Source organism: Aptenodytes patagonicus, chromosome 5 (genome assembly GCF_965638725.1).
Source record: "Aptenodytes patagonicus chromosome 5, bAptPat1.pri.cur, whole genome shotgun sequence".
In the NCBI taxonomy this organism is placed as follows: domain Eukaryota; kingdom Metazoa; phylum Chordata; class Aves; order Sphenisciformes; family Spheniscidae; genus Aptenodytes; species Aptenodytes patagonicus.
Genome location: NC_134953.1, coordinates 78636165 through 78663389, shown reverse-complemented (window position 1 = coordinate 78663389; position 27225 = coordinate 78636165). Strand labels below are relative to the sequence as shown.

General features: G+C 38.3%; 1 protein-coding gene across 4 annotated transcripts; it reads right to left on the bottom strand.

The window, feature by feature from the left end:
- Positions 1–1706: 1706 nt before the first annotated feature.
- Positions 1707–26819, bottom strand: SLC35A3 (solute carrier family 35 member A3). Of its 4 annotated transcripts, XM_076337884.1 has the most exons (10): positions 26760–26804; positions 17252–17293; positions 17028–17107; positions 14525–14730; positions 13472–13626; positions 13268–13390; positions 11941–12112; positions 8552–8670; positions 7920–8053; positions 1707–5610 (listed from the first exon to the last, which is right to left on the bottom strand). In XM_076337884.1, coding segments are annotated over exons 3-10 (1002 nt in total). In that variant the 5' UTR covers positions 17030–17107; positions 17252–17293; positions 26760–26804; the 3' UTR covers positions 1707–5519. The 4 variants fall into 4 exon arrangements, with proteins under 4 accessions (XP_076193999.1, XP_076194000.1, XP_076194001.1 ...); XM_076337885.1 differs by lacking the exons at positions 17252–17293; positions 26760–26804 and adding an exon at positions 17839–17900; XM_076337886.1 differs by lacking the exons at positions 17028–17107; positions 17252–17293 and having other exon boundaries at positions 26760–26819.
- Positions 26820–27225: the final 406 nt, after the last annotated feature.

The window sequence follows — 27225 nt, the reverse complement described above, 5'->3', positions numbered from 1 at the left end:
TAACTTGTGGCAAAACTCTTCTAGAAAGGATTACAGTGTTTTACAATTGCACACCGTACTACAGCTTGGTACTTGATACCCAGACGCTCCCTACCGCCTCCAGTGCAGGAACCGCAGTCCTGAACAAGGAGATCGGGGTTTTCAGACCAAAAGAGTGCAGAGACAGACAGTCACAAGAACACTGCTGGAATGCGCTTCACGAGAAGTCATGATACAGAGGTCAAAAAGAAGCACGTCCGAGACTGAGTCAAAATTAAATGTCTGGCAAAATTCAGTAAGCTGTATGTTAAAAGATCCCACTAACAAACATCTTACAATAGCTTTCTGGAGTTTATAGAAAATGATGCCAAAAATTATGTTCTGAAATAATAAATGTTAATTAAAACACTGTTTTATTTCTGCTAAAATATGCATAAGGCAAGCCTCTCCATTTACAAAGCTCTCAAACAGTTTTATATCTTAAATATTCTTCTTAATCGTATTCTTAATAAAGCCGGTGCTGAATTTTAACCAGGTTATTACTATAGTGACATTATCTACACATACAGGAGGAAAAAAACACAATATTTTACCTCAATGTGGATTAAAAAAAAAGACTGTATTAAGTCACGTAAGATGCATTCCATGGTTCAGCAGTGTTATACCAAAAAAAAACCCCCCTGTTTCCAAACTGCCTGGAAACACCATATATTAGAATCGTATTCAGTGTCATCACACACAAATATCAACATATTAAAAAAATCCTAAGACTACCTTAAAAATTTTGCTACAAAGTTTGAATACATGATTTATATTTGGGCTCCTATATTTAAAATTAAATTTAAAATATATCGACAATAAAGACAAACTTTCAAAAATCTGTAAGTGTGTTACTCATGGCAGCAAAGATAAACATATGCTTAGCATATAAGCAATTCTTACTGAGCTATAAATTACTAATGAAATGAATATAGCTAATTACAGTCAGAACGATGATGGAAGGTTGAAGGCAAGAGTTAAAAAAGTCATGTCTACTCTTGGATGCAAATGTGCAGCAGACATTCAAGAATGAGCACTGAACGGCACCTCAGGACAGATTTTTTTGCTTCTGGAAAGAGTTATAAATTCACCTGGCGGGAAATAATTAGAAAAAGTTATAAATTCAACCGAACAGAAATTTGGATTCACAGTAACCGGAGCAGAAGGTACCATCTAATTAATCCCACTTATTTTGCTGCATTTTCCCCTGCATTTTTTCCAGTAAAAATATCTTAATTCTAGATATCTAAAAACATATAAGGAGCTTACCTGGAAAGAGCAGAACTCTTTAGCAACTTCCTGTGGAAAATAATCAGCATTAAAAATGAACAGAACAATGAAAACAAAGGCAAGGAAACACTTCTTGGACTTTCTTACAATAGCTGAACACAATAGGTAGTGATACACTACCACATATATGGTATAATACCGTGTTATAGATAAACATTACCTTTCTAATACACAAAGAAACCCTTAATGTTTTTTAATGTCTCATTCTTACAAAACATGGATTTCAGAGAAGAAAACAATGAATAATCTTCCTCATTCACAATATCCAGCAAGAAACACCGTCAACAGGAGGAAAATGACCAACTTCAAATTTGGAAAATGACGATTGCTTAAATACAACAGAACATGCACGGCCGATAAGGAAATACATTAAAATATGGAAGTTACTGACAACAAAACCCAGAAGAAACGCAACGTTTCATTTATCAATTTTAAAACAATTTAACAAAACCCATTACAGTCTTTTGAATTACAGCCATAAAAATAAGTTAGGAACACAAAACAATTACGTGCTTCTGAAAATCTGTGAGAGGAATGTATGAGTAACTGAAACACCAGCATATGCTACCACAGTAAGATTGCTTTTCTGAGGAAAAATAAAACAATAGTTCCTAAAAAGTTACAGTAAAAACCCCAAGGTGTTATCTTGTAGAAGTCGGTTCTAGAACATTAATCTAACCATTATTAAAGCAAACAAAAAGGGAAGTTTTCTTACAGTTTGTCTAAAACAAAGAAGTTGAATAGAACTGTAAAATTATCTGAATTCTTTGAGAAAAAAAGATTATCGGGCACTTGCGGATAGCACAGAAATACAACCTTTAAAGAAAAATTTATCTTACTTTATTAGACCCAAGATTTTTCATCACTGAACTGCTGATTTGTTTTGCTTTGAAGATCATTCTAAGTTTATTGTTCTTTGACCATTTATTGTGTATCCCAGAGATTCTCAAATAAAACTACCAAATATCCAAGTATTCAATAAATACTAGTACTCCCATTATGCAAGTCTTAAAAAAAAAAAACCCAACAACCAATTCAAGTTATTGCAAATAAATACCTAGCTATTACTTTATAAATATTTAAATAAAATTCTGCTAAGTATAGGTTAGCCTCCTAAATATACAACTAAACTAACAAACCCATTGTCTAAAAATCAGAAAAACAGTTGAGACAGACAGGTTTATTTTTGGAAAGTTAAGACTCCTAGATCGCATTTAGGGCAAACTCAAAGCACAGTATTCCCTACTTCCCAATGCTCTGTGCTAGCTATGCTTCTTTGGTTAGCTAATGAGTTACAGACTTAAAACTGCCTTTTTTAAATTTTAAAATCCAGATACAAAAGTATCTCAATGAGAAAATGTGCATATGCTCTGAGATTGCAAAGGTTACAGAACTCGGTAAACCCTCCTCAAATCCCTTCTGTTCTCAAGAAACATACGCCGTCTTCCCTCTGTCTAGAACAATGCTTTTCAGCCTGGAGGGTCTCAGACGAGAGTCTTTCCTTGGCCTGTAAAGGGCTAAGGGAAGAGAGCTAAAAATGCAAATTCGTATTTCCTTTCCAGCAACAAGTATATGAAGAGATCTATCCCTCTACTGGAAAATTTAATGGAACTGTAAATTGAAAGCGTGGAAGAGTCACCTATCTACGGGCGGTGCAGCAAATAATTGTTTTCCAAAGCTGTACGACATCCTATTCAAAAGCAAAGAGCACGTGTTCCTGTTCTTTCCTTCAGACTGATCCTTGTTGACAAGTACTGACAGGTACACCTGAAGTACTAAAACTGGGGTTTATGTCACACAACTCCAGCAATGTGGCGATTATTTAGCCTATTTGGTCCCTTCCTGTGCAACCGGCTTTAAAGTGTTCTCAAGCCGCTTCTTACATTTTTTGGAGAAATTCCTTGAGGAAGTAACCAATTATATCACCTGAACGTTCCCACTACTGTGATTCATGAAATTAAAAGTACTACGGCGTAGGCCAAACTCCAATTCAGATATTACCACCAACACTTCTCAGATCATTTCAGAGTCACGCGCTTCCCGTTCTACACTAAGCACCGCTGCGAGCCACTGCTGTATATATCTTACCTCGTGTTGTATTTCAGTGGCGAAATGACTAAATGCAATTTTTCAAAGATTTTTGCCACATTGAGTGTTATAGGTAAAAGGTTTAATGTTAACATAGAATGCCAATTTAGGGTAATAGGAGATAGTTTTGACTTGCGAGTAGCAGAGCTCCTGCAATTACGGCATGCCGGGACGGATTCACAATTCACAAAGCTTAGCAAGCCCTTGGCATAACTCTGAAATGTCTTTAATGTCTTGCTCTGATACGATAAACAAACAAAGAGTTGATAATCCATGTCAGTGCCAACAGAAGGAAAACACTATTTTTACTTGGCTGACGTAAGTGGAATTTTTCCTTTCCCATTTACAGTACTTCATTAAAAAATCTCAGGGCACTCGTACAGAATCTCCTTGTCAATCCACCACTAAAAGGTGGAAAAGAGGATGAGGTACTTTGGTGAACATTTTAAAAACACCTCTCTTCACAACGTGTTCATTAGCACAAGACAGAACTGAGAAAGAGCGTGAGGGGGGAAAAAAGGAAATCATACATTTTTACCACTTGCTGTTCTACAGGTAAGGGACTATCGATACGTTTTTGTACAAATCTTTACCTTTACCAGTGTAACACGTGGCTAAGAATAATATCCATTGTGAATAGGTCTCCTGAAAACAAGGGATTTTTAAGACAGCTTTTTTTGTTTATTAGTTCTGGCATTTTTTTTTAGGTGTTTCTGGCTATATGCAAATACTTCAACAAGTGAAGTGTTCGTAACAGTCTAATTGATCTAAGTTCTAATCGCATCTAGGTTTCCTTGCGAAGCTTTTTTTTTTGGTTTTAAACAGCATGCTTTTATATTTACCTATTGCACAATTAATTACTTTTTCATCATGTTTCCTATTAAAGAAATTCCACTAGTAGACGGAATAGCTCCAGAGAACCCATTTCTGGCTCAAGGAGTTCCAGAACAAAATAATAACAATAATAATAATAATAAAAATTCTCTAATTAAGCCACTACATAGAAATGTACTGAAAGCGCCTTGGAGAGTTCATGAGTAAACAACACTCGTTTAAAAAACACCTCTGTAATAAAGTACAGTACAGTATACAGATGATATACCATAATAGCTCCACATGGAGCTGTTACAGACAACAATAATGCATTTAAAATGTTTATTATGGGCTTTTTTTTTTTTTTTTAAATTGTGGCTAAAAAAATCCCCAGAGGATATTTAAAGCATAAAAACAACTTTAAAGGTTCTACCAACAAGCTGATTTATAATCAATAAAAAGAACGAACATCACATCCGAGCAAGCACTCCATCAGAACCCTACTCTTAGTGCCAGGCTAGTGCAGTAACCTCCGGCCTGTGTTCACAGAGTTACTGCGTCTCTTGAACACTACAGGCTGTCCTGATGAAGGCTGGAGTACCACCACAGATTTCCAGCTTTCACTCTGAATTTCTGCCTTTGTGTACTTAGGTGAGAATGTTAACATTCTTACAATAGTTTTATATAAGCAACAGAACACAGATTTCTGTTATTAAATCAGCCTTCTAAAAATATAAAAATATTTGATATTGTGAAAGTGTCTTTCAATCATACTTCAATCTTCACAGTTTTAATAAGGAATATCTAATTAGAACCATCACTTTAGAACTATGATGTGTATTCAGCTGATTTCAGGTAAACAGACAAACAGTTAAAAACATATTTACTAAGATTAAATATAGTCAAATTGCAAAAACATACAATCTGACAATGTTGTCATGTGCTCTTTCAAAGAGTGCATAGGACATATTTCTGCAGCAGTCAGTACAGTAAATTCTTTTGACACAATCCCAGTCAAAGCTGTAAACATTCCTAATTGCAGTTTCTTGGAAACTTTTTGTTCCTTTCAAGTTTTTATTAGCAAGTTGCACTGGGCATTCCCCTGCCAGTTTTTGTTTTGTTTTCAGTTACAGACAGTATCATCAACGACCTTTAACCCATCTGGCTGTTCAAAACTACTCATAAGCATTTCTTCAACAGATTCAGGGCAGTAATCCTTCCCTTGCAGTGCACAATGACACTTCCCACACACCATCGTTAGCGAGGCCCCCAGTGCATGGTCTCGAGAAGCAGGCTGATGAGGAAGTCTGCTATGCTTTAATGGGATTTCCTGCGGGTTTGGGGTCATAACCGTATAGGAAAGTAGCTGCTATTACAAGGACGGCTCCGAAGAAAAAGACACTGAATAGAATAGGGATGGGGAAAAAAAAAAAAAAAGAAGTTAGCTCGTTTTAGTTGATGCAATTTTATTTGTGTAATACAATCAAAAGAACGGTCATTTTTCCTGTGGGAACACAGAAAGATAAATTATATTTGTCCACTTTAAAAAGAACAAAATAATTTGCATATATTTATTATAGAAGGATGCAGGAAGAAGTTGAAATAAGAAACTTACATCCACAAAATAATGTATCATTATACTGACATATTCTGAAAATTAAAATTATAGTTCCATGAAACAATTGTCAAAAGTAATCAGACCAATCCTTTTTTTTTTTTCCTCTCCTCTTTTGCCTAAAGCTCTGTGCAAAATGCAAGCAGAAGCTAAAGAAGTGCAACTACCGTGGTTACCCAGCCATTTTTAACATCTTGCGTACATCACGTTGCTGGACTTGTGTTTGCTTTGAAGCCCAAAGCTTATGTCAAAACAAATTACTGTTGCCCAAGAACCAATCTGCAAGTCAATATAATCTAATTTTTGGCAGATACATAAAGATTTATATAAGGAAAAGATAATAAAGGCATCTTTTGTATTGTGACATATGGGCCCTTCAAGTTGTTTTGATAGTTAAAAGTCTGAAACAAAATATCCAAAGCCAACAGACAATCAGTACACATTTTAGAAAAGAACCTTGTCATAAAGACATGACAATGTTGACAATTTGATCTTCTGAACCAAACACTAAAAAACCTGTGGCACATGACATGATAATCCTTCAGAGAATACAGTTAGCCTACTTCTGCACATGACCCACTGCAACACATTCAAGCACTTAAGTATTTTATGTCTATTATCCCCATCAAAAATGTTTAAGTGACAGGAACAATTACTCAGTTTCAGTTCAAATAAATTCAGTTGGCATAAGCAAGCTACTAAAAATTAAGTTTGCTTAACTCAAGTTAATCAAGTTTTATTAAATGAGATGGCTTCAAGTTCTACTTGCTGCTAGTTGGCTCCATCTAATTTAATTATTTACCACTGTTTCCATTTTCACCATGTTTGCAGAAGCTGTTAAGTTACTTATTGATTTTCCATTTGAGCACACAGAAATTCTTAAACCACTTTCTACATTTGTTTTAATAGGACAAGTATAGGCTACTTATAACTTAAGTTGAATGTCTTCCACTTTTTAAGCCTAAATAGTTGTTCTACTTCCTTTTTTGAATGTTTAAGTAAACTCCTGCTAATGTTGCAAATACTACTTTTAGATAAAAAGATCTTTTGTTGTATCAGATACAAAAGTTGTAAATATTATTCAAAATATTTTTACGCTATGATTATGTGTAACACAGGGGAGGAGTGTAGGTCAATTTTAAGCAAAATCCTATTAATATATCTGGAAAGTTGGAATATTACTTCTACACTCCATATATTAACACGCACTGCCAAGACAAGCACTATTGCAGAACCTACCCACGTACAAAACCCGCAGTGCACAGTGCTACTAAAATCTGATTCACAAAATGTCAGCACACAGTACTGGTCCTAGAAGCATATAGCAAGCATTTTTCTCTCTTTCTCGGTTGAGTGTTTTCACTAATAAATATGGTATTGTTTAGAAAAAAGCTCTGCCTTTGGGCTTCTGGGTGTCCTTGGGCAACTAATCGCTATAGTGTAACTTCCATGTGTGTACGATTGCAATTCTCTCTTTTAGAGACTGTTTTGAGATTGGATGAAAACCCGTATAAAGAGATGATCGCCATTGTCATCGTTCAGCCCTAAGTCCTCTTGCAACGAGGTGACTTGTGGAAGATCTGTCCATTTGGAGGACAAAGAGACAAGAAGAGACAGGCAACCCCTTTGTCACGGTCTTACTCAGAACAGCCAGCAGGTGGGAGACCAGTTCAAAGAGCAGGGCCAAAGGCAGGGCAAGGGAAGCGCCAGCACCCAAGAGGGCTGGCTTCAGCATGAAGGCAAAGTAGGAGCTGAAGGAACTGAGGGAGGTCGGGTAGGGAGGAGAAGGAGAGAAAGGGACAGAGAGCCTGCTAGAGAGTGGTTCGTCAAAAGCCAAGACTTCAGATGCAGTTATTCCTGACCTGTGGGGGGCTGCATCTTGCACAGAATTTAACCTTGCCAACTATACTGAAAAAATTAAGTATTCGTTATGGTATGTTATGAAACTAAGCTTTTATGTGCAAGTTGTATCTAAACATTCTAAAAGTGTGGCTTGGACTGGTTTTTTTTATTTATTTTTGCAGTTATTATCTGGTAAGCATTAAGTTTTCAACTACTTTTCTTTTTTTCAGCATACATGGAAAATAATTCTTACCTTGTAGGGACAAAATCTTGCAGCCAGAAATAGGAGATCAACGTTGACAGTATAATAGAGAGAGAAGTTGCAAATCCCTTTAAAATGTTGTCTGCATATTTTATAACAGCAGCAATCACCAGCCCTCCAAGTGCCTGAAAAATATTGAGGTTTGGGTTTGCAACCTGCTAATTCCACTGAGAGCAGCTATTTTAACAACACGTGCTTACTTTAGGAAAAACTTTTGTCTATGTTTAGGAGCATTAAATTTATTTTATGTTACGGATATGCACTGTTGAAGATAAATACTGGAAGAGTTCTTCTTTCCCCATTAAAGAAATTGTTGATCATATTACCATCATTAAATTAGTGGAAATGCTTGTACTATACATTTTTAGCCACAGGAGGAAGGGCATATTTTTTTTTTTTAAACATTGCAAAAGAAATAACACTTAGATGCTTTTATGTTGCACAATACTTAGTCATATACTCGCTATATATTTTCCAGGTTTTTATTTAGAGGTTTATTCTAATAGTGATAGATCAGACTTTTGACTATAGAATTCTCAGTAGCTTCAATGGCACTCAGTAGTTTCCCCAGTCATTTATAGAAGACTAAAATTCACAGAAACATGTGACACAAGGTATCTCACCTGTAAAACAACAACTATCCAAGTGAGTTTATTGTATCCTTGAAAAAATCCATTCTTTGACACTTGTTCTCCATCATAAATGTATACACCCATCAGTCCAAATATGCTACCGAAAAATCCTGAAAGTACAAGATTGATTTAAAAGCTTCAGGTGAAAAACATGCAAACAGGTTCCTTGTCCTCAAGGACTGCTCACATATATCCCATTTTAAAATAGGACTGCTACTTGCAATACCATCACGTTCAAATGCAGTCAGTGTTCAGACAGATACTCTCTTTTAAAAGCTTTTTTCCACACTTATAACAACTTTTGACTGTTTCCGTTAGGACATTCTTATATACTTATCTTCCATTGCTTTCTACCGGAATGGGGTGATTTTTGTTTATGGCATATAGCAAAATTCACTTAAACACAATTTCAGTTTTCCCGAAACTAGTCATGACTGAAGGCTGAGGTCACACTATAACCTGGAGAGAAAAACAGGGAAGACTTTCAGTGGAGGAGATGGTCGCTGACGTAGCAAGAGCGGGACTTATCAGTTTGCCAATTCAGACAAGGATCTTGGAAGTGGGATTCTTCTGAACCAGTCTCAAACACAATGAATGTTTACTAGTAGAAACTTAATGTCAAAAGAAGAAATTGAGATGAGATTAAAAAGTTTGTAATTTGGTGAGTCTAGTGTTCTTCTATCAGACAGGAAACTTTTCCTAATCCCCTCAGGCATGGAAGTAATGCAAGCACCTCCTCTGTGACGGATGTAGGCTCTAGTCCTGAGCAGAAAAGGGAACATTTTTTCCATTCCTTTTCTGTGAAAAACTGACCTCTATTTTCATCGCGTTTCTTTGCATCTGAAAAGGGTGGCATTGTTCTGAACAAAATAAAACCTTCCGTTTGACAAGAAATAATTCTTTTTGTAGACATAATTAAAAATTTAGGTTTAATTCAGATTAAAGCAATTACTTCTATTTTCCAATTGATCTGCTAAAATAAAAAAATAAAATCAACTATTCATACACCCCTAATATGATACTGGTATGCATTAAAAACTGAATTTTGCAACAATTATTCAAATGTTTTCCAATTTTTTCTACAGTTCTAATAATTCTCTACAGATATGAAAACTAAAACCAGGTTGGACATATGGTTTTTGTTGTTTGTGTTTTAAGAAAAGCTCTATTTCAAACCTCTTGCTTATGACTGACTTGCTCCTGAATGATACAATGTCTTAAGCGGGCAACTATCTTGCACTTGCAGAAAGGATACACTAACGTATTTTTGAAATTGTGATTTCATGTTTTAAATATTTTCTAAAAGCTGTTATCAGGAAACCCTCTATGAAATACGACAAAATTAATTTCATTTTTGAACTGAAAACAACCTTAATAGCAAACATAGTCTACTGAATTTTGTATTGAGGCAAATTAAGCTGACAAAAAATAAATAATAATAAAAAAAAAAGAGGTAATTCGATTCTCACTATTATCACAGACATTTATGTCCTCATATATCACAGTCCTAGTTATTCATTACCTTGAACAGTTTGTGTTTAGACGCAGTCTGTTCTGGTCTCATTGTTTTCACAAAGCAATTACTGGAATATTCAGTATATGACCAGGCCAACTATGAAACTAGTGAACTCTTTTTTTTTTTTTCCACACATACTTTTGTGCACTGTAGAAAAATCTGAAGAATGTTTTAGAAGAGATCATTGATTTTTCAACAATTACGAATGTTTAACTGGAAATTGTTTCAGATATCTGCATTGTTGCCCACCAAAGCGCTTTTAGCGTGGAAATTGAGAGTAGTAATAATCAGCTTTCCTTGGCAATGGATTTTATATTGTAGCTCCATCCAGAACCACAAATCTTACCTTAAATCCTGGACCAAGCCCCAGCCACCCACCCTTCTCTGCCTCCAAAATTCCCTAACATAACCTTTCCTGATGTATCCCCTACACCCTGTTCAAGAAAACTTAGTTTTAATATACACAATTTCAGTAAGTACCAGCAGATGGTAAGTAGAGGTTTAGATCCCCTTCTCTATCCTCAAGTTTCAAAACATTATGGACATGTAAAAATATTAAGATATAATCAAAATGCAGTCCTGCGTTTTTAACTGAAACCATTTATAATTAAAAGACAGCAGCAGGAAAAGAAAGGAAAAAATATTGCTTGTATTCAGACATTTTGGACCATACCAGTTTTTGACCAACTATGTAATTACAAAAAACTACACCATCTCCTGGTTTTTATGGTACTTCATTATATTCTACCAGACTCAGTACACAGCCCTGATCCACTAAATCATCCTCATGACTTAATTCTACAGTACTGTGGATTTGATCAAGAGTCCGTCCTAAGGTGCTGGAAAGTTCAAATTCTGCTGAAAGCATTTACTCAAATATGCAATAAATAATTATTGCCTACAGGTGAAGACTAGAGGGATTCCATTAGAGAAAGAAGGGCAACTCCAACAATAAGTTTTGTTTCCGTTGCAAAACAGGAACAAAAAGATATTGCTGATGTCACATTTCCAACCCTATCAACTGGACAAGATTGCTCTGAGGTGAGGGAAAACTCATTCAGGAAAATGGATCAACTCTGTCGCCATTAATATCTAGGGTCTAGAAGATCCAGAAATACTTTGGAAATAGGAGGTATTCTCTTACTGACAGGTGCACAATAGGTAAAGGCATTAAATAGTTAAGTTAAAGGCATTAAGTTAAGGCATTTAATAGTTAAATATTAAGTTCTTAATTAAGAACTGCCTTTTGCATATGCCTCTCTCCAGTGATTATACAGACAACTGAAACAAACTGACCTTTGTACTGAAATAATTCATTACCTCAACTTTATTCACAAAGCAAGCAGGGTTTTTTTGCATTAAAAGTGCCAACCTATAAAAACCTGCTTACCCAGACATGAGAGAAAAAAAAAGTTAATTTTAAAACATCTCAAAACATTGATTTAGAAATATATTTTTATTGTTCTTTATTCTCTAAAAAAAGTAAAAAAAAAAGGAAAAAGGAATACTATTATATTTATCAGATCTCATGAATTAGTGCAAAAGACTATCATTTTTAAACAGAGGATACAAGGAATCCTGCATAATATAACATTCTTTAGAAAATTTTAAATACAAATTCCATCAACAGATTCTGTACAAACTTACAGACACTCTATAAGCAAGTTAAATCAAGAACTAGGTTGAGATCAGAAAGCAACTGCTAGAATTCTATCTAGCAGAGTTTATACTCTTGGTTTTAAAAGTATTTTTATGCCAAATACTAAAATGTTGGTGGTATTTTTTATTTATATATATATTTTGCACATTTATCTTAATTCTTCAGAATGCACTATCTCCAAGAGATGACTAAAATTAAACTTACCAAGCTGAATGTTTCTGATCCACACAGACTGCTTAGTTTCCTTTAAAATTTTCTCAAAATAAACCCCAGCAAATCCACTAGAAAAGCATGCTATAAGAACTGCAATCAGGCCTACAAACTGAGATCCTGCTGAATGTTCCTTAGCAGCTGTTCCTTGAGAGTCTGAAGGCCACTGGATGTAAAAACAGTTATACAAATTCACTGATAAAATCAAGTCATGAGCATCTATAAAATGCAAATTTGTTTTCTAGCAACAGTAACAGTTACTAAAAACAGACAATCACATGCTTGTAAAGTTTTGTACCTCGCACCATAAATACTTTTAAAGGACTGCAAAGCCACAATTTTTCTTTCTATGTATTTGTAAGGAGTAAAATTGTGCCTGAACTGGGAGAATACCCATCAATTTAAACAGGTCCAGGATTCACGTTTTATAAGCCGGAACCGTTTCTGAATCCCAGCATGACTTACGGTCATTCACAGTCACCAACTTTTGCCACCCGACAGTCAGTTACCTTACAAATGTAAGCACAGTTAGAAAACCATTTACAGCAGCTGTTTTTAAGATGGGGTGAATTGTCTTTTGCATGTGCCCCTCTTCAGTGATTATGCAGACGACTAAAACAAGCTGAAATTTAGGAAGCTAAATCCTGCAATATATCTAATGCTAACAGAATAAAATGCAATGCCATAGACAAAAACGTACTGAAGAGTCTGTTAATTACTCTCAGAATGTTTTGTTCTCATTTTCAATTATTAAATTTGAAAATTCTATAAAATTTAATCCTCTGAATTTTTTTCAAATCCTTAAGTTTTAAAATAAATTTTTCTAGGATATGCTAAAATCTGCTAAAAATTCTTAGAATAGTCTCATCCCACGATCCTGCCCTCTGAAAACTACAAACTCCTGTACCTGCACTATTTAGAACAGAGGCCAAGTTTGCCTCTTGAAACAGTTAAGTAAATTTGCCATGCTGGAACCGTATCACAAGGTGAGCAGCAGGACTGTGCTGGCACAGAAGATCTGTGAATCCCTAGTGTCTGAAGAAGCGTGCTAATAAACACTGCTCTCACTGTTATTTGCAGGTTGCTCCAGAGGCCCTGTCACATGCTACAGTAGAGCACTAGGACACAAAAGAGGTGTTATCTTCTGCCTTTGAAGGTTTCTGGTGTCCTCTAGCCCTGGCCAGCTGTGATTCATAGCTCCTGACCACACTCTGGTGCTCGTGTGCAGCTGGTAGAATCAGAAAGCTGTATAACCAGTACAGAAATCCATGTTCCTTGAATAAACACATTAAATAAACACAAACCACCTGTTAATATTTACCTGCACCAATGCCACTCCTGTCATCAATATCACTAATGAAAGCCACTGGTATACACCCAATTTCTTGCTCAACATGGACACAGAAAACAATGCTGTGGTAAGAATTTTCAGTTGATATGTAACCTAGAAAAACCCAGAAACAGTTACTACCACATAATTAATGGGTTTTTTTGAAACTTACAGAGAAATCCAAATGTACCATACCTGGTATGTGGCTGCATCTAGGTTTGACAATGCTACATACAGCAAGTTATTCTGAAGAGTATAAATTCCTGAAGGAATAGCAAGTTTAAGAGTTTCCATGGGTTTATTAAGGATTTCATCATGTAGCACTCTGTTCAGAGTCTGTAAATTGCACTCTACCCAAAGAAACAATAAAAGAAATAGACATTTACTAAAAGGAGGGGGAAAAAAAAAAAGAGAGGTAGCAATGTTCTATTCTTAAAGATTGTTGCCCCCTTTTTATGGCTATCACTGCTATCAAGACCTCAAAATACTATCTATGTTTGTTTGACTTTCGTAAGCCTCATATGTAAGAAAAAAAGGCTGCAAAGTGTCTTCCTGTAGCCTGGAATATCAGAACTAGAACAATTATTCAAAATACTTAAGTAAAACTCATTGAAACCGTATCAATACTTGAAGATGATACGTTAAGGAGTATCACCTAAAAGGTGCACATTTAGAAGCCTACAGAGTCATCAATATTTATGCATATACAATGATATTTTCAAGCTGTTGAAGATCAAATATATATGTCAAGGAACCAGATAAATTCAGTATAAAATGTACAAAATAAGACCTAGAGTAAATCTGAATATACTTTTTTTGAGCTTAAAACTCTGCTTCTTCCTGTAGTAATGGAATTGCTTCCTCCCTTCTGCATCTACTGTTTATTATAGGCTTCTAAATTATCATTCATGCTTTGGACACACTTAAAGCTTTTCATTTTTTCCTACTTCTACATATGAATTTCTTAAAATGCCTGAGGAAACACAAGCTTCAAGCTGTTAGTAGAAAATTTATTCTTGCACTCCTCAGTATCCACATTCTTTAAAGAGAACTCTCTTCAGCAAGTATACAGTATCTCATATCGTGTGATGAGGAGTGAAGTATGATTAGTGTCTTTCCAAGACTATTTCTTACACAAGAAGGGAAATGCTTTGTTGTATGCCTGTACTCACATGGCTGCTTTGCAGTTGCCACTACAATACAGGATATTGATTAGGAAAATTACTTGGTGCAAAATTTGACACATACGGCTGTCTTTGTAGACCAACAGAACACAGGCCAGAATCTTCAGAAGTTCAGCAATAACTACTGCAGTAGAGGATAAGTAACGAGGTCCTTCTTCTTTCAGTGTCCGAGAATAACGCATGGTCAAGACTAAACTTGTGGTCTGAAAAACCAGGATGCCCAAGGAAAGGTATTTTAAATTGGCAGACATTTCTTGACTTTTCTTCTTCCTGAAACAGAAAAAAAAAACCCAAACAAACCCAGGCTTAAAAGGTAATATTGCAGATAGATGTTTCCCTTGGGAATCAGCATATTAAAAAAAGTTATCCAGGGAGCTCAGCCAAAGGCAAACAACAAACCTAATCCAATATTTAAAAAGGAAAAGGAGATTAACACTTTAAAACTGCTTTTCAACTACATTATTAGAAATGGGGAAGCATATCAGAATATTCGGAGAAGTGATAACTAATAGAGAAATGAAATGAAATATTTCTTATCTGTAATAATAATAAAGTGAAATAAACTGATAATTAGCTTTCCAATAACGGTTTCACAAAAGAAATCTCCCAAGTTAAATCAGTCATGGATTTCTTTATGTAGGTGAAGGCTCAGAAGGTATTTTCAAAGTGAAAAAGCCCCACACTGTGGTACTGCAGAATGGCCAGTACCCCTGCTGCAATGAGCTATTCCCAGACTGAAAAGATGTTCTCATTCTTCCACCTCTCCAAAGTTTTTCAGGTTGCAGACTCTGCCTTGCAGATGACACAGTGCCAGCACAAGACAGGGTGAGGGTTGGGCTGCTTTAAATGAAAATGAGAGGCATGCCAGATGCTGAAGGAAAAGGAGAGTTGTGGGAAAACAGGGTTGGATAGGAAGACGTGGGATGGAGGAGCTGCAGGGGAGACAGCACTAAACCTGTCCTGCTGATTATCCTGCTCAGCAAAAATCAGTTGAATATACATGACTAGGTGACTGCACCTACTTTCTCATACTGCACCGACTACCACAAACCTTACGTTAGTAAAGCTGTATCCTTATCTCTACAATGAACTTTCACTGAGCTGACGTGGTTTTCTTTGCCTTTGTCACCAGTTAAAGCATTAACTTAGTGCAGGAGACTAATAGAGAAAGCAATTCTCATTTTGCAAGCACAATATATTACAAGGAAATTAAAAAATGCATCACTGCTCTTCAGAATATTATATAATTTTCTGCTATTCTTCATATTAAGTAAGAATTTCCATACGCACAGAAATTAATGCTTTCTATAAAAAATTAACTACTACCGCCTCCACTGCCCACATATTCAAAAACAGAGCAGTGTTTTATAATGCCAAAGTAAAATCAAATCAGTAATTAAAAGTTAACAAATATGTTTTCAAGTAAAAGAAAAAACAGTAACAAGTCAAGACAATGAATGCGGTTCTCACTTTTAGAAGTCTAGAGATGGCATAAGCAATACTTATTGGATGCATATGCCAGAACTGTCCCTATGCATGTTCTACACCTACAGGCACACAAGTTTTGACTCATTAACTATCTAGTTTTGTACACACTGCTGAAGGATGTGCTGGTACCTATAAATATTTGTAGCTGAAACTGAAGCTGTTTCTTGCTGACTGCATTTCTCTAGCTCAAGATGCATTTCGTAACAATTTTCATTGCTATTTTTTCAGAGATCTGGAGAGCTGTGCTATTCAAATATTTCTGACTTGCCTGTATCTTGTCTCTAAGCATTAATAGATTTTCTCCAGTCAAGTATACAGAGTCAAATTAATACCTATATGGCATGGATACTTAAGAGACATTGCAATAACCTGCAAAAAAATACGAATTGCCAACAGCCACAGAGATATGAAGTACATGCTTGTATCCTACACAATAAAAATGTTTCCCTTAAGAATCATATGGCTGTAAAAATATTTGTAAAAGCATATTGGCAAAGGAGGAAGTAAAAGATGCCAGGGTACAGAAACTGAGGAAGAAAGAGACAAGGATTCCCTTAAGGAATCTTAATAGAAGATACTTTTGTATGAACTATGATCTCATTTTACTCGCTGAAGAAACAAATACTAAAGATGCAACTGCCCCGGACAATACAAATCAGACAGAAATGTAAGGCATGAAGGAGAAGCTGCAGACAACATTCAAGATTTGCTAACTTTTTCCACAGGTTCTGGTGGAATGACCCTTTACATGAGGATGTTAACTGTGGAATTACGCATCCCCAACAACAAAAGGGAGAAGATCAGTTAGTCAAAGAGGAACATCTTTGAAGAATAGACTTGCCATGGCTGAGAACAAGGAGGAGAAACAGAAGAACGTTCTGGTGAAGGGACAAAGAGGGGACATGCAAAGTCAGAGATCATACTCTCTGGAGAAATACCAGCAGCGTAGAGAAGAGAGAGGGAGAAAAAGGGAAAGCAAAAAAAAAATTTAAAAAAAAAAAATCCACTGAGAGAAAATACAGAACTGAACTTCATGAAAAGGCTCTGCCACTGGAGAAAACTGACATTGCAAAACGCACATTTATGTGAGCCAACTTGCACGAACAATTTCTTCCACCTTTTCCATCTACCTCATTTTTTAGTATTGAGACCTGTCAATCTGGAAACACAAAGAGCAATATATGGTTAAGATGAACAACACTAAATTTCATGGAAGCACACTTAAAGATAAGTAAGTTTTTAAACTTTTTGGTTTTCAGTTTTCAAAATGCTTCTGAACAAAATACAGATAATGGGAACACACCTCTCTCCTGAACTCGGACCCAAATTTCTGCATTCTGTGAGCCTGTGAAGTGACAAAGGGTTTTACAAATGTCCAAAATTCTCAGAGATCAATTCCTCAACCTTCAAAATAGGTCACAATATCAGAAAATAATGTTCACATGAATTTCTTGCTGAAATACAACCATCTATTTACTAAGCAGCTTAAAATGTAATTTTAAAAGTTAATCACTGATACCTTGTTTATGAGCAAATATCAAAGCATTCAGCATGAAAACATACCAACAAGGACAACAGTTTAATAAGCCCATCAGCAAAGCCATAAGGAACACATACCACATACTGAACTACAGTCTTGTCTTTATTAGTAATCATGATAAAAAAAGGAACTTTCCCCAGACAATGTGTCTCAAAAAGGTGCCAGTAGCAGGAAACATTTCTTTACCATAATTCACTAAAGCAGTTTCCGTTTCCAAAATTCATACAAAATAGACTTTAAGTGTCCAGCGTGACAGCTGAAATAACGGTATTTGTTAAAAGTTGTCCTGTCAGTGGTCAGCAAGACAGGCTTGTGGAGAACAAGTGTGTGAAGTTTCACACTGTACTTACAAATAGTTGGTTCACAGAGCAGGAACGAGAGAGTCCTGAAACTTAGGTATGCCGATAAAATAACCACCCTCTACTGAGCACATATAGTATCTTACCAGCTCTCCCTGTCCCTCTTCCTTTCTTTTAGTAGAGCTGCGTATCAGTTCGCAGAACTCAGTGCAAACTGCGGACTGGATCCAGAAAAGGAGCCAAGTGCTGAACTTCAAACAGTTGAACTGTCTTCAACTGCAGTTTCACAGCAGGTTTAGAGTTACAGATCACTACCAGAGGTGTAATTGCTCTCTTCTAGCCATGAGTTCCTGCTACCCTCACTGCAACAGACTGTGCAGTCACATACTAAATGAACTATTGTCTTCAGTAACAGCCCACACTTCGATTGTCTTCAACCAATAATCATAGAATCATTGAGGTTGGAAAAGACCTCTAAGATCATCGAGTCCAACCATCAACCCAACACCACCATGCCCACTAAACCATGTCCCTAAGTGCCTCATCTACTCGTCTTTTAAATACCTCCAGGGATGGGGACTCCACCACTTCCCTGGGCAGCCTGGTCCAATGTTTAACCACTCTTTCAGTAAAGACATTTTTCCTTACATCCAATCTAAACTTCCCCTGGCGCAACTTGAGGCCATTTCCTCTCGTCCTATCACTAGTTACTTGGGAGAAGAGACCGACCCCCACCTCGCTACAACCTCCTTGCAGGGAGTTGTAGAGCGTGAGAAGGTCTCCCTGGAGCCTCCTTTTCTCCAGACTAAACAACCCCAGTTCCCTCAGCCGCTCCTCATAAGACTTGTTCTCCAGACCCCTCACCAGCCTCGTTGCCCTTCTCTGGACACGCTCCAGCACCTCAACGTCCTTGAAATGAAAGCTCCCAACGCGTTTCCTGTACAGAGGTACAACCAGATTTCTTACTGGGCTTTGGACAGACTACTCAGTACTCTGCAGGATGCATCTGTTCCAAAAATCAGATTTAGGTTTGCTAATTCAAAGACTGGAAGTTGAGCGGTTGCATTAACTCAGTGACTTTTGAGCTGTATCTTACAGTGAGAGGTGCTAAGCACCTGCAACTCATTGACCGTAGCAGCCTGTCACATCCATTAACTCAGTGACTAGGCTCATTATTCTTTTATTAGTCTAGGTAAAAAAAAAGTAAACTGGTTCTGCGTAGTTTATTCAGTATACCACGTAGACACACCCTACAGCCAGCAATACTGAAGGCAGGGGAAGAGGTTAAAGGCAGGTCTATATGGAAAGTCAACATGCAGTAAGGCAAGATGGTATTTACAGCCATGTAACATTCGACTTCAGTACACACGGGTGGATAAAATGCAGATGGATACTACGTGAAGAGTTGTTCTTAAAAGTATAAAGGAAGAGGACCCTGGAAAGGTTCACCTTCAGCTCAAAGTATCATACTGTGCAAACTCTGAAAAATACCTGTTCAAAGGAAGCAGATTTTTTTAGAGTGGAAAATTACATATTTCCATTTCATAATATTCATTTAGACAAAATTAATAAATTTGACTTGCAGATTTTCATCTCCCTTAGTAATTTCTCCACCACAGGCTAAAATTTCATATTTTACATTTTATTTTTACATTGTCCCTACACTTTCTCTCCTAAAATACAATTCTAATGTTTGCAGATGAAATATATTAGGCCAAAAGAAACATTATCAATTTGACTTAATGAAAAGTAAACATACCATATATATTTTATTTTCCTCTATCCGTTCTTAACAAAACTCGCCAATATTAATCAGGGTTTACTACACGAGCAACAAGAAGATTACAGGACTTTTCTTAACCTTAAGATTTTGTCTTTTAAAGATCTGATGGTATAAACTTTTGAGCTCCTCAGCTGCTAAATATCTACAGTAACAGAATCTTATGCAAAATTAAGGATTAGTTTATGAATTTATCCTAGTCTTTAGTTTGTAGGAGGTCTCAAAATCTGACAGAATTACTTTAGTTTGAGGTATCTAAAACACTAAAAAAAGAGAACTCTAGAAGGAAACGGGCCTAATTTATTTTCAATACTCTTTAGTTAAACTTTAGAGACTAGAGACTGTCTTGAGACATTTTCCAAAGATGGTTGGAGTTATACTGCGTATTACGGAGATCTTTCCAGCAAGCACGGCCTCACACCATCTGCAAGAACAAAAGAGCAGGGCAACTCCAGAGATCCAGGCACTCTCAAAATTCACACCATGCTGATACAAATATATTAAGACAAAGTGAGCACAGAACTGTTAACTGTTAACATGTCAACTTTGTCTGACATGAAGTATCTAGTTGATTAGCATGACTCACTGAAACTTTAACATTGGGGTGCTTTACATTTTCAGGTATTATTTTATAATTTTATTTTTATTTTTTTATAAATAAAAAAGATTATACTCTGCATTACATTTCATTAATTCAGCCTGAGTTACTAAGAAAGCTTTTCTTACAGTCACTGCAGCTGGCTCACTTTTTATTATATCCATTAAATTTAATTTTCCTTAAATTTCTGAAACTTCAAGGGAACATCAGAGAAAACTCAAAAAAAAGAAATCAGCATCCAAAAAATCCCAAGCACCCAACACTATCTCAAGAAGTAGCTAACACAACAAAAAGAAGCAATTAACAATGAATTCCAACAAGTCACGTGACAAAAAAGCAGGTTAAATTCACAGATTAAAATAACAACATGCTTTCTGTCAAATGGCTGAGCAATCCACAGTAAAAGTCATGCATACGATTACCGCCAGGTAACAGATGTGACAGGCTACATTACAGTCAATGAGTTGCAGGTACTTAGCACCTCTCACTGCAAGATACAATTAAAAAGTCACTTAAAATAGTTTCGAGGTACCTATGGTCACGATGTCTATGAATCGTCCATTTACCACTTACCACTGACACATCTTTAGAAGAAGTCCATACAGATAAAATGAGAGGAATTCATGACAGAGGGAAGGTAAAACGTACCGCTGGTTTAGGCTCCCATCCTGCAATTTACACCTCACTGGCAGAGCCCAGGATTCTACACAGGCACAAAAGCAAAGGCCTTCCTAGGCGATGGCCTGGGGATGCACCATATGGAAGACAAACGCATACAGAGTAACAGAAAATGGTGAAATGAGGCCTTTCCAACAGGCTACAGAGTTAACGCCTGTATTAATTTCTACCCATTTACCAAAAGATTTGACATGAAAATAACTTCTACTGGCAACTATTTCTTTACTCCTCCCTATTCTGTCACAAGGAAAGTTAAATGTAAAAAAAAGAAATAAATTACTAACTGCTATTATGCTTCCAATCTTCACAGTGATGGCATTATGTGAATTACATTCCTTCCAGCCTAGCTGTGAAATGTTTTCACTGCTAACGGTCTTTTAGAGTAAAAAGCCAAGTTACAGGAGTTATTGCTATTGCTAGCTCTTATTCCATTTTATGATTAACGAGTTTAAGACTGCTTCACCAAACAAAAGGCACTTGCACATTAGTTAAAATACAAAGCCAAACAGAAGCAGACAACCAGCCTCTTAAAACTGCAAAAGGCAAAGTTTTAAGTTTTGTGTGCCAGTCCACCAAGTTCTATATCTGGGATCTGCCAGAAAATAAGCACTGATTGAGTCTGCCTTACAGAAGGAAAAACAGAGTGGAACGTAAAGTACACTATTTCATTTCAGTGGAACAGGTATGCACACACTTTCTGGGTATTTGCTTTGTAATCAACATAGCAGATTAAAGGAACAGGATTGTGTTCTCATATTTCTCAAATGAAGTGTAAGCCCAGTGCTGATGCTACACCTAATCAAATATAATAAGCTGGCAACAAAGAGGAAAAGCACAATTGGAAGGTGGAGCAAGAGCTAGCTTACAGAACCTGAAGAATCTGTTTTTATAAGACTGCCTTCTACGCTTTCACACATGCATTGCCCTCTTCCCTGTTGGATAACACACAAGTAACATGCTACCTTCTGTAACACAACTACATTTCTCAGAGGAAAGTTTATTCCATAAATCTTCTTTCTATTGGACTCAATATAGCCTTCTTTTTACCAAAAGTAGTATCTAAAACAACCAATAGTTTATGTATAGAAATAAATGGATGGAAGGAACCTCATGAAGTTCCACAAGGCCAAGTGCAAGGTCCTCGACATGGGCCGGGGCAATCCCCAATATCAATACAGGCTGGGGGATGAAGGGATTGAGAGCAGCCCTGCCGAGAAGGGCTTGGGGGTACTGTGGATAAAAATTGGACAGGCGTTGGCAATGTGCGCTCGCAGCCCAGAAGGCCAATCGTATCCTGGGCTGCATCCAAAGCAGCGTGGCCAGCAGGTCGAGGGAGGGGATTCTGCCCCTCTGCTCTGCTCTGGTGAGACCCCACCTGGAGTACTGCGTCCAGCTCTGGAGCCCTCAGCATAAGACACGGACCTGTTGGAGCAGGTCCAGAAGGGAGCCACGAAAATGATCAGGGGGATGGAACCCCTCTGCTATGAAGAAAGGCTGAGAGAGTTGGGGTTGGTCAGCCTGGGGAAGAGAAGGCTCTGGGGAGACCGTATTACAGCCTTTCAATATATAAAGGGGGCTTTTAAGACAGGGAGAAACTTTTTACCAGGGCCTGTAGTGTCAGGACAAGGGGCAATGGTTTTAAACTGAAAGAGGGTAGATTTCGATTGGAGGTAAGGAAGAAATTTTTTACGATGAGGGTAGCGAGACACTGGAGCAGTTTGCCCAGGAAAGTTGTGGAAGCTCCATCATTGTAAGTGTTCACAGTTAGGCTGGACGGGGCTTTGAGCAACCTGATCTGGTGAAAGATGCCCCTGCCCATGGCAGGGGGGTTGGAACTAGATGATCTTGAAAGGTCCCTTCCAACCCAAACCATTCTACGATTCTATGATAAATATCCCAGATGGTACTGAGGGTGCATAGACCTTTCCGAATCTAGTAGGTGCTGCTGAACTGGGTTATGAGCAAGATTTTTCATACATATGAATATTTTAACTGCCAAATTTGAACCGCTATCATTCAACAATGCATTTCTTTCTCCCCCACCCCTCCCAATATGTAATCTTTCACGTCTGTGTAATTTTTTTTATAAGCCATAATGTTAAAAACATTTTTAATAATCTTAAACCTTGTATTTCTCACTTTAAAATGTCACTATTAATGTTTTCCATCTTCCTCATACTTGATACCGGTTTCTTCTTTGCTCCCTCCCATAAGCTACCTATACTTATCAGCTGTTCCTCCCCAAATACATGGCACTTTTCAAATAAACCACTGCAAATCACTTATAATTTTAAAATTTACTTTGCTCTTTCTTGTTTTTCAATTTGTTACTCATTCTTCTTGCTGGATACATTATAATGTGTATTAAGTACACTATGGAAAAAAAAAAGCTATGTTTTTCTTAGAGCTTGTATTCTTCAGAAGCGTTATTAAAAGCAAATCCTCTAGCAAAGTTTCTTCCTTACTCTTCTAGCAGAAACTGAGTAACAAAGATTTTTTTCACATGAAAGTTTCCTTCAGGCAGCATTTCCCATTTCTCTGTTTACATTAAAAAAATTCTTAACTGGTGAAAAAAATTAAAAACATCACTGCATTCAAGTAATATTTTCAGGACAAGGATGTCAAGCACAACACAGTAGAACACTGGCGGACCTTGCTCCTGCAATGTCATCTAGGTCCCTAGCCACAACCCTACCTCGGCCTTTTTAAAATCAAGCAGATACTTTTCAGCACTGGCAAGTCCACTTATGCACAGGGTAGTTACACATTAAATTGTAACTGCTAAAGATCAACCAATGATTTATTTTCAACTTTGCTCCAAAAACCTAGGCTTTTCCAACGATAGTGGAGGCTGTATCAGTGATGACTAGCCTATCACTCAACCAGGAAATTCCACCATTGCCAAGTCTAACAAAGGGAATGCAATTACATGTTAACTAACATCTAGTTTCAGACAATGCTATAAATTGCTTGGGACTCAGGTAAGGTTTTCTTACACGTTGACAGAAAACCTAGCAGAAAGGGAACTTAACACTGCCGAGTTTTTTTGATGATCTCACAAAGGTTTTTTGTTTGTTTGTTTCTTTTGTGGGAAAAATACCACACCATTCTAATCTATGTATCAGACAGGAAAAGTTGGGCATTGTGAATCTTAAATGTGAAATTTGTGGCTAAATACTCTCGAAGCCCACCCCACCCCCTTTATCCTTTACCCCAAACCTAAGAATCCAAAGATAAGATTTCTTTGACTGATGAGAATTTGGTTTGATGAATATTAAAGAAATCACACGTTGAATATAAATATTCAGCGTTCAGGAAATTCAGGCTCTCATTAAGCTAAATCTAACACCAGTATTTCTTGTAAGATGAAGACTTCAGCTATGTGCACAGTAGCGCAACAGTTTTATATTGACGTAACAGTCATTAAACCAAACTCTGCCTGCCAGCATAGAAATTTGATACAACCTGCCTTAACTGCCTCTCTCTTTTTCAAACAGTACATACACTGCATTCATTGTACAGATCACAGTATAGAAAGATCCTAGTAGTCACATTCAGATTCCGTGAGCAAGGAGGCATTCAGTTCTCAGTTTTAGTTCAAATGCCCATCCCTCCTCAAGCGCACAGGAGTGCAATGCCATGAACCGAAGCACTGCCCAAATGCAACTCCTGCAGATGTATCAAGCCAACAAAGGAGCTTGGTTTAAGGTGCTGAAAGACTGAGCATTGAATACAGCTGGGGTTCAGCTACAGCTTACACTTACACTATTTACGAATTACTAATCAAGCCTGGGTGCTCGAGGCAATGCAGCCACCCTCAGTCAAGGTGACCTAGTTTGAGTAGAGTAACATAAACTAGATACTACAGTGAAAATAAATCTGTAGACACTTATTGCAGAAAGCTAATAATTACAAATAAAATTAGACAGCTGAGCAGTGTACTGAAGGGGTATGACTATAAGACAAGAAGGTTCAAACATTCAATGGGAAAATCCTGAACTCCTAACCATCTTACATTATTATGCTAGCTCCTAAGAGGTACAGATCTTAAGAATCTCTCCTCCCCTCTAGAGACACCCTCTATTGATGTGATCCAGCTGTGCAGCCTCCTGAGTTCCAATGAAGGCACTGAGCCTGCGCAAGCAGCATGCATATGGGCATGAACTGAAGTAATTGGTGAAGAATAAGCCCAAGCAGCAAGCCATTCAAGAATAATAAGAGAGGAATAACTACATCTAGCAAGCCTGTCCCAAAGATCAAGTATGCGTTGCCCTCACTTAACACTGCCAAATCCAGAACTGTTTAAGCATACACATGTGATTTGATTTCCCTAGGTACCTGGTTCAGATGATCCCTGCCTTTTTCTTGTTACTGCAAACAGCAGCATAACTAGCATAAGGAATTAGGCTGTGCAGGCAGCCTGTAGGATTGTTAAAGACATAGTCACTCCTAACAATACATTGCTCTAAATAAAGCAAATTTATACTTACTACCACCATAGCCTTTCCCAAAACCAGTATTTTTGCTACGCATTCTACTTCTACAAACCAGAACATCACGCATCCTGAATCAATGAATCCTTATCTCCTAGAACTGTAATTTTCAATCACAAGTTCTCACAATGCCTAACAACGTACAAGGAAATCATGAGCTACAGTTTCTAAAGGAAAAGGTTATCGTAAATCATTTTCTCCACAACTATCACCTCCCTCAAACTCACCCTGCAGCCTCTAAAGAAATTTGATATTTCTTATTCTTTTATAGAAGAAAAGCACACATCCCAAAGCTAGAGTCTACTCTAGCAAACTGTCTACACAGCAACAGTTTTTGTGGAGCAGGTCCCGTGTACCAACTTAACAGAGAAGAGCCAAACAGGTCAGGCTCAACTCAGTCCACATACGAGGAGTTCAGATGAGTCAAGTGCAGCACCTATGGAGAAAGGCAACCCCACAGATTTTGGGAGAAGCAGTCCGTCACCTAATGTTCATTCTAAACCCCATTTTGTCAGCCTGCACATAGGTCCTTTGAAAAGCAAGGGTTGCCTTAGATCCCAACCCTCCTGCGTAGAGGCCACCGTGACAGACGAGCTTCCCACTATGGTGCTCACTCGGTTTTAGAAAGGTTTGTTGCATGTGTTCTTTATGTCCCAAACAGCACATCCCTCCATTGCAGAAAGCAGTCTCAGTCTTCTCCCCCCAATCTTTTCTCTGGTATCCAAGTCTTCCTCACTCTCATTTAAAATATAGTTTATAGGATTCAATAAAATGAAACAACTTGGAGTACCTTTCGGTGCTTATCTTTTACCTTCCAGTCTATTTCATAATATGTATTATCTTATTACGTTCGTTATCTCTGCATCTCCTGGTTTTCTGACTTAACCATAAGCTTGGTACTGCTAGAGCGTTTCTCATTCCAAAAAACCAGTATGAAATTGTGAAGCCATGAAAATACTTATAAAGGGTGCATTTCTGTTAACTTCACGTACGGCACTACATCAAGCATAGTGAGCACCTTCTCAGCAGAGCACCAGCCGCACCTACACCCAGAAGAAACCCACCAAGTGAGCCACAACCTTAGCAACGACGACACAGCTGCTGACCAGACCCGTATCCCTTCCCAACTTCACAGACAGCTGCTTCCCCGCAGTAACTTCACCTTCACCCCTCCCTCCTCCCCAGACCATTCCACTTACAGACGTTTCTCTCAGCGTCTCCTCAATCCCACCCTTCCCCTCCCAGGCCTGCTCCCACAGACCGGCTTCCCACCCCACCCACCAGCCCCCAACAGTCTCCCCCTCCCTCACCGAAGGCCTCCCTCAGGCTTCCTCCCTCATCCACAACCCCTGCACCGCTCCCTCCGGGGCAGCCTCAGCCGGGCTCGGCTCGGCTCCTCCCGGCCCCAGCCCAGGCCTCCCACCTGCAGCACCCGGCCGGCGGCCCTGCTCGCCCCTCACCGCCGGCTCCGCTCCCACCAGCCACCCGGTGTTTCCGGGTGCCGCGGTCCCGTCCCGCAAAGGCTCCGGCTGCAGCCGTGGCCCCGCCCACTCCGTTCCCAGCGCCGCGGCGAGCAGCGCGCCCCGCCTGTCAGGGGCCCCGGCGCCGCCGCGGCGGCGGCGGCGGGGGAGCGATAGCCCGCCGGCCTGGGAGCCGCCGGGCCGGGTTCTCGGCTGGCGGAGGCGGGCAGGGGCTAGCGGGGGCTACGGTGCTGGGGCCGCTGCAGGAGGAACAGCGACGCGGGGCAGGAAGGGCCCGCTGGGCCAGTACTTGGCGGCTGAAGGGGCGGCAGCCGGCTCCCAGGCAGCGCTCCTCCGCCCAGGGACGGAAGGATGCGGGGAGCTTCACCGAGAAAAGTCTTTCGATAGGGGTATTTCTGCAGCGAGTGA

Coding starts and splice junctions, on each gene's coding strand:
- SLC35A3 (XM_076337884.1), bottom strand. Junction 13,627..14,524: donor GTTGGTCTACAAAGACAGCC/GTATGTGTCAAA, acceptor TTCTTTGGGTAG/AGTGCAATTTACAGACTCTG. Junction 8,054..8,551: donor GGATAGTTGTTGTTTTACAG/GTGAGATACCTT, acceptor AATATTTTTCAG/GCACTTGGAGGGCTGGTGAT.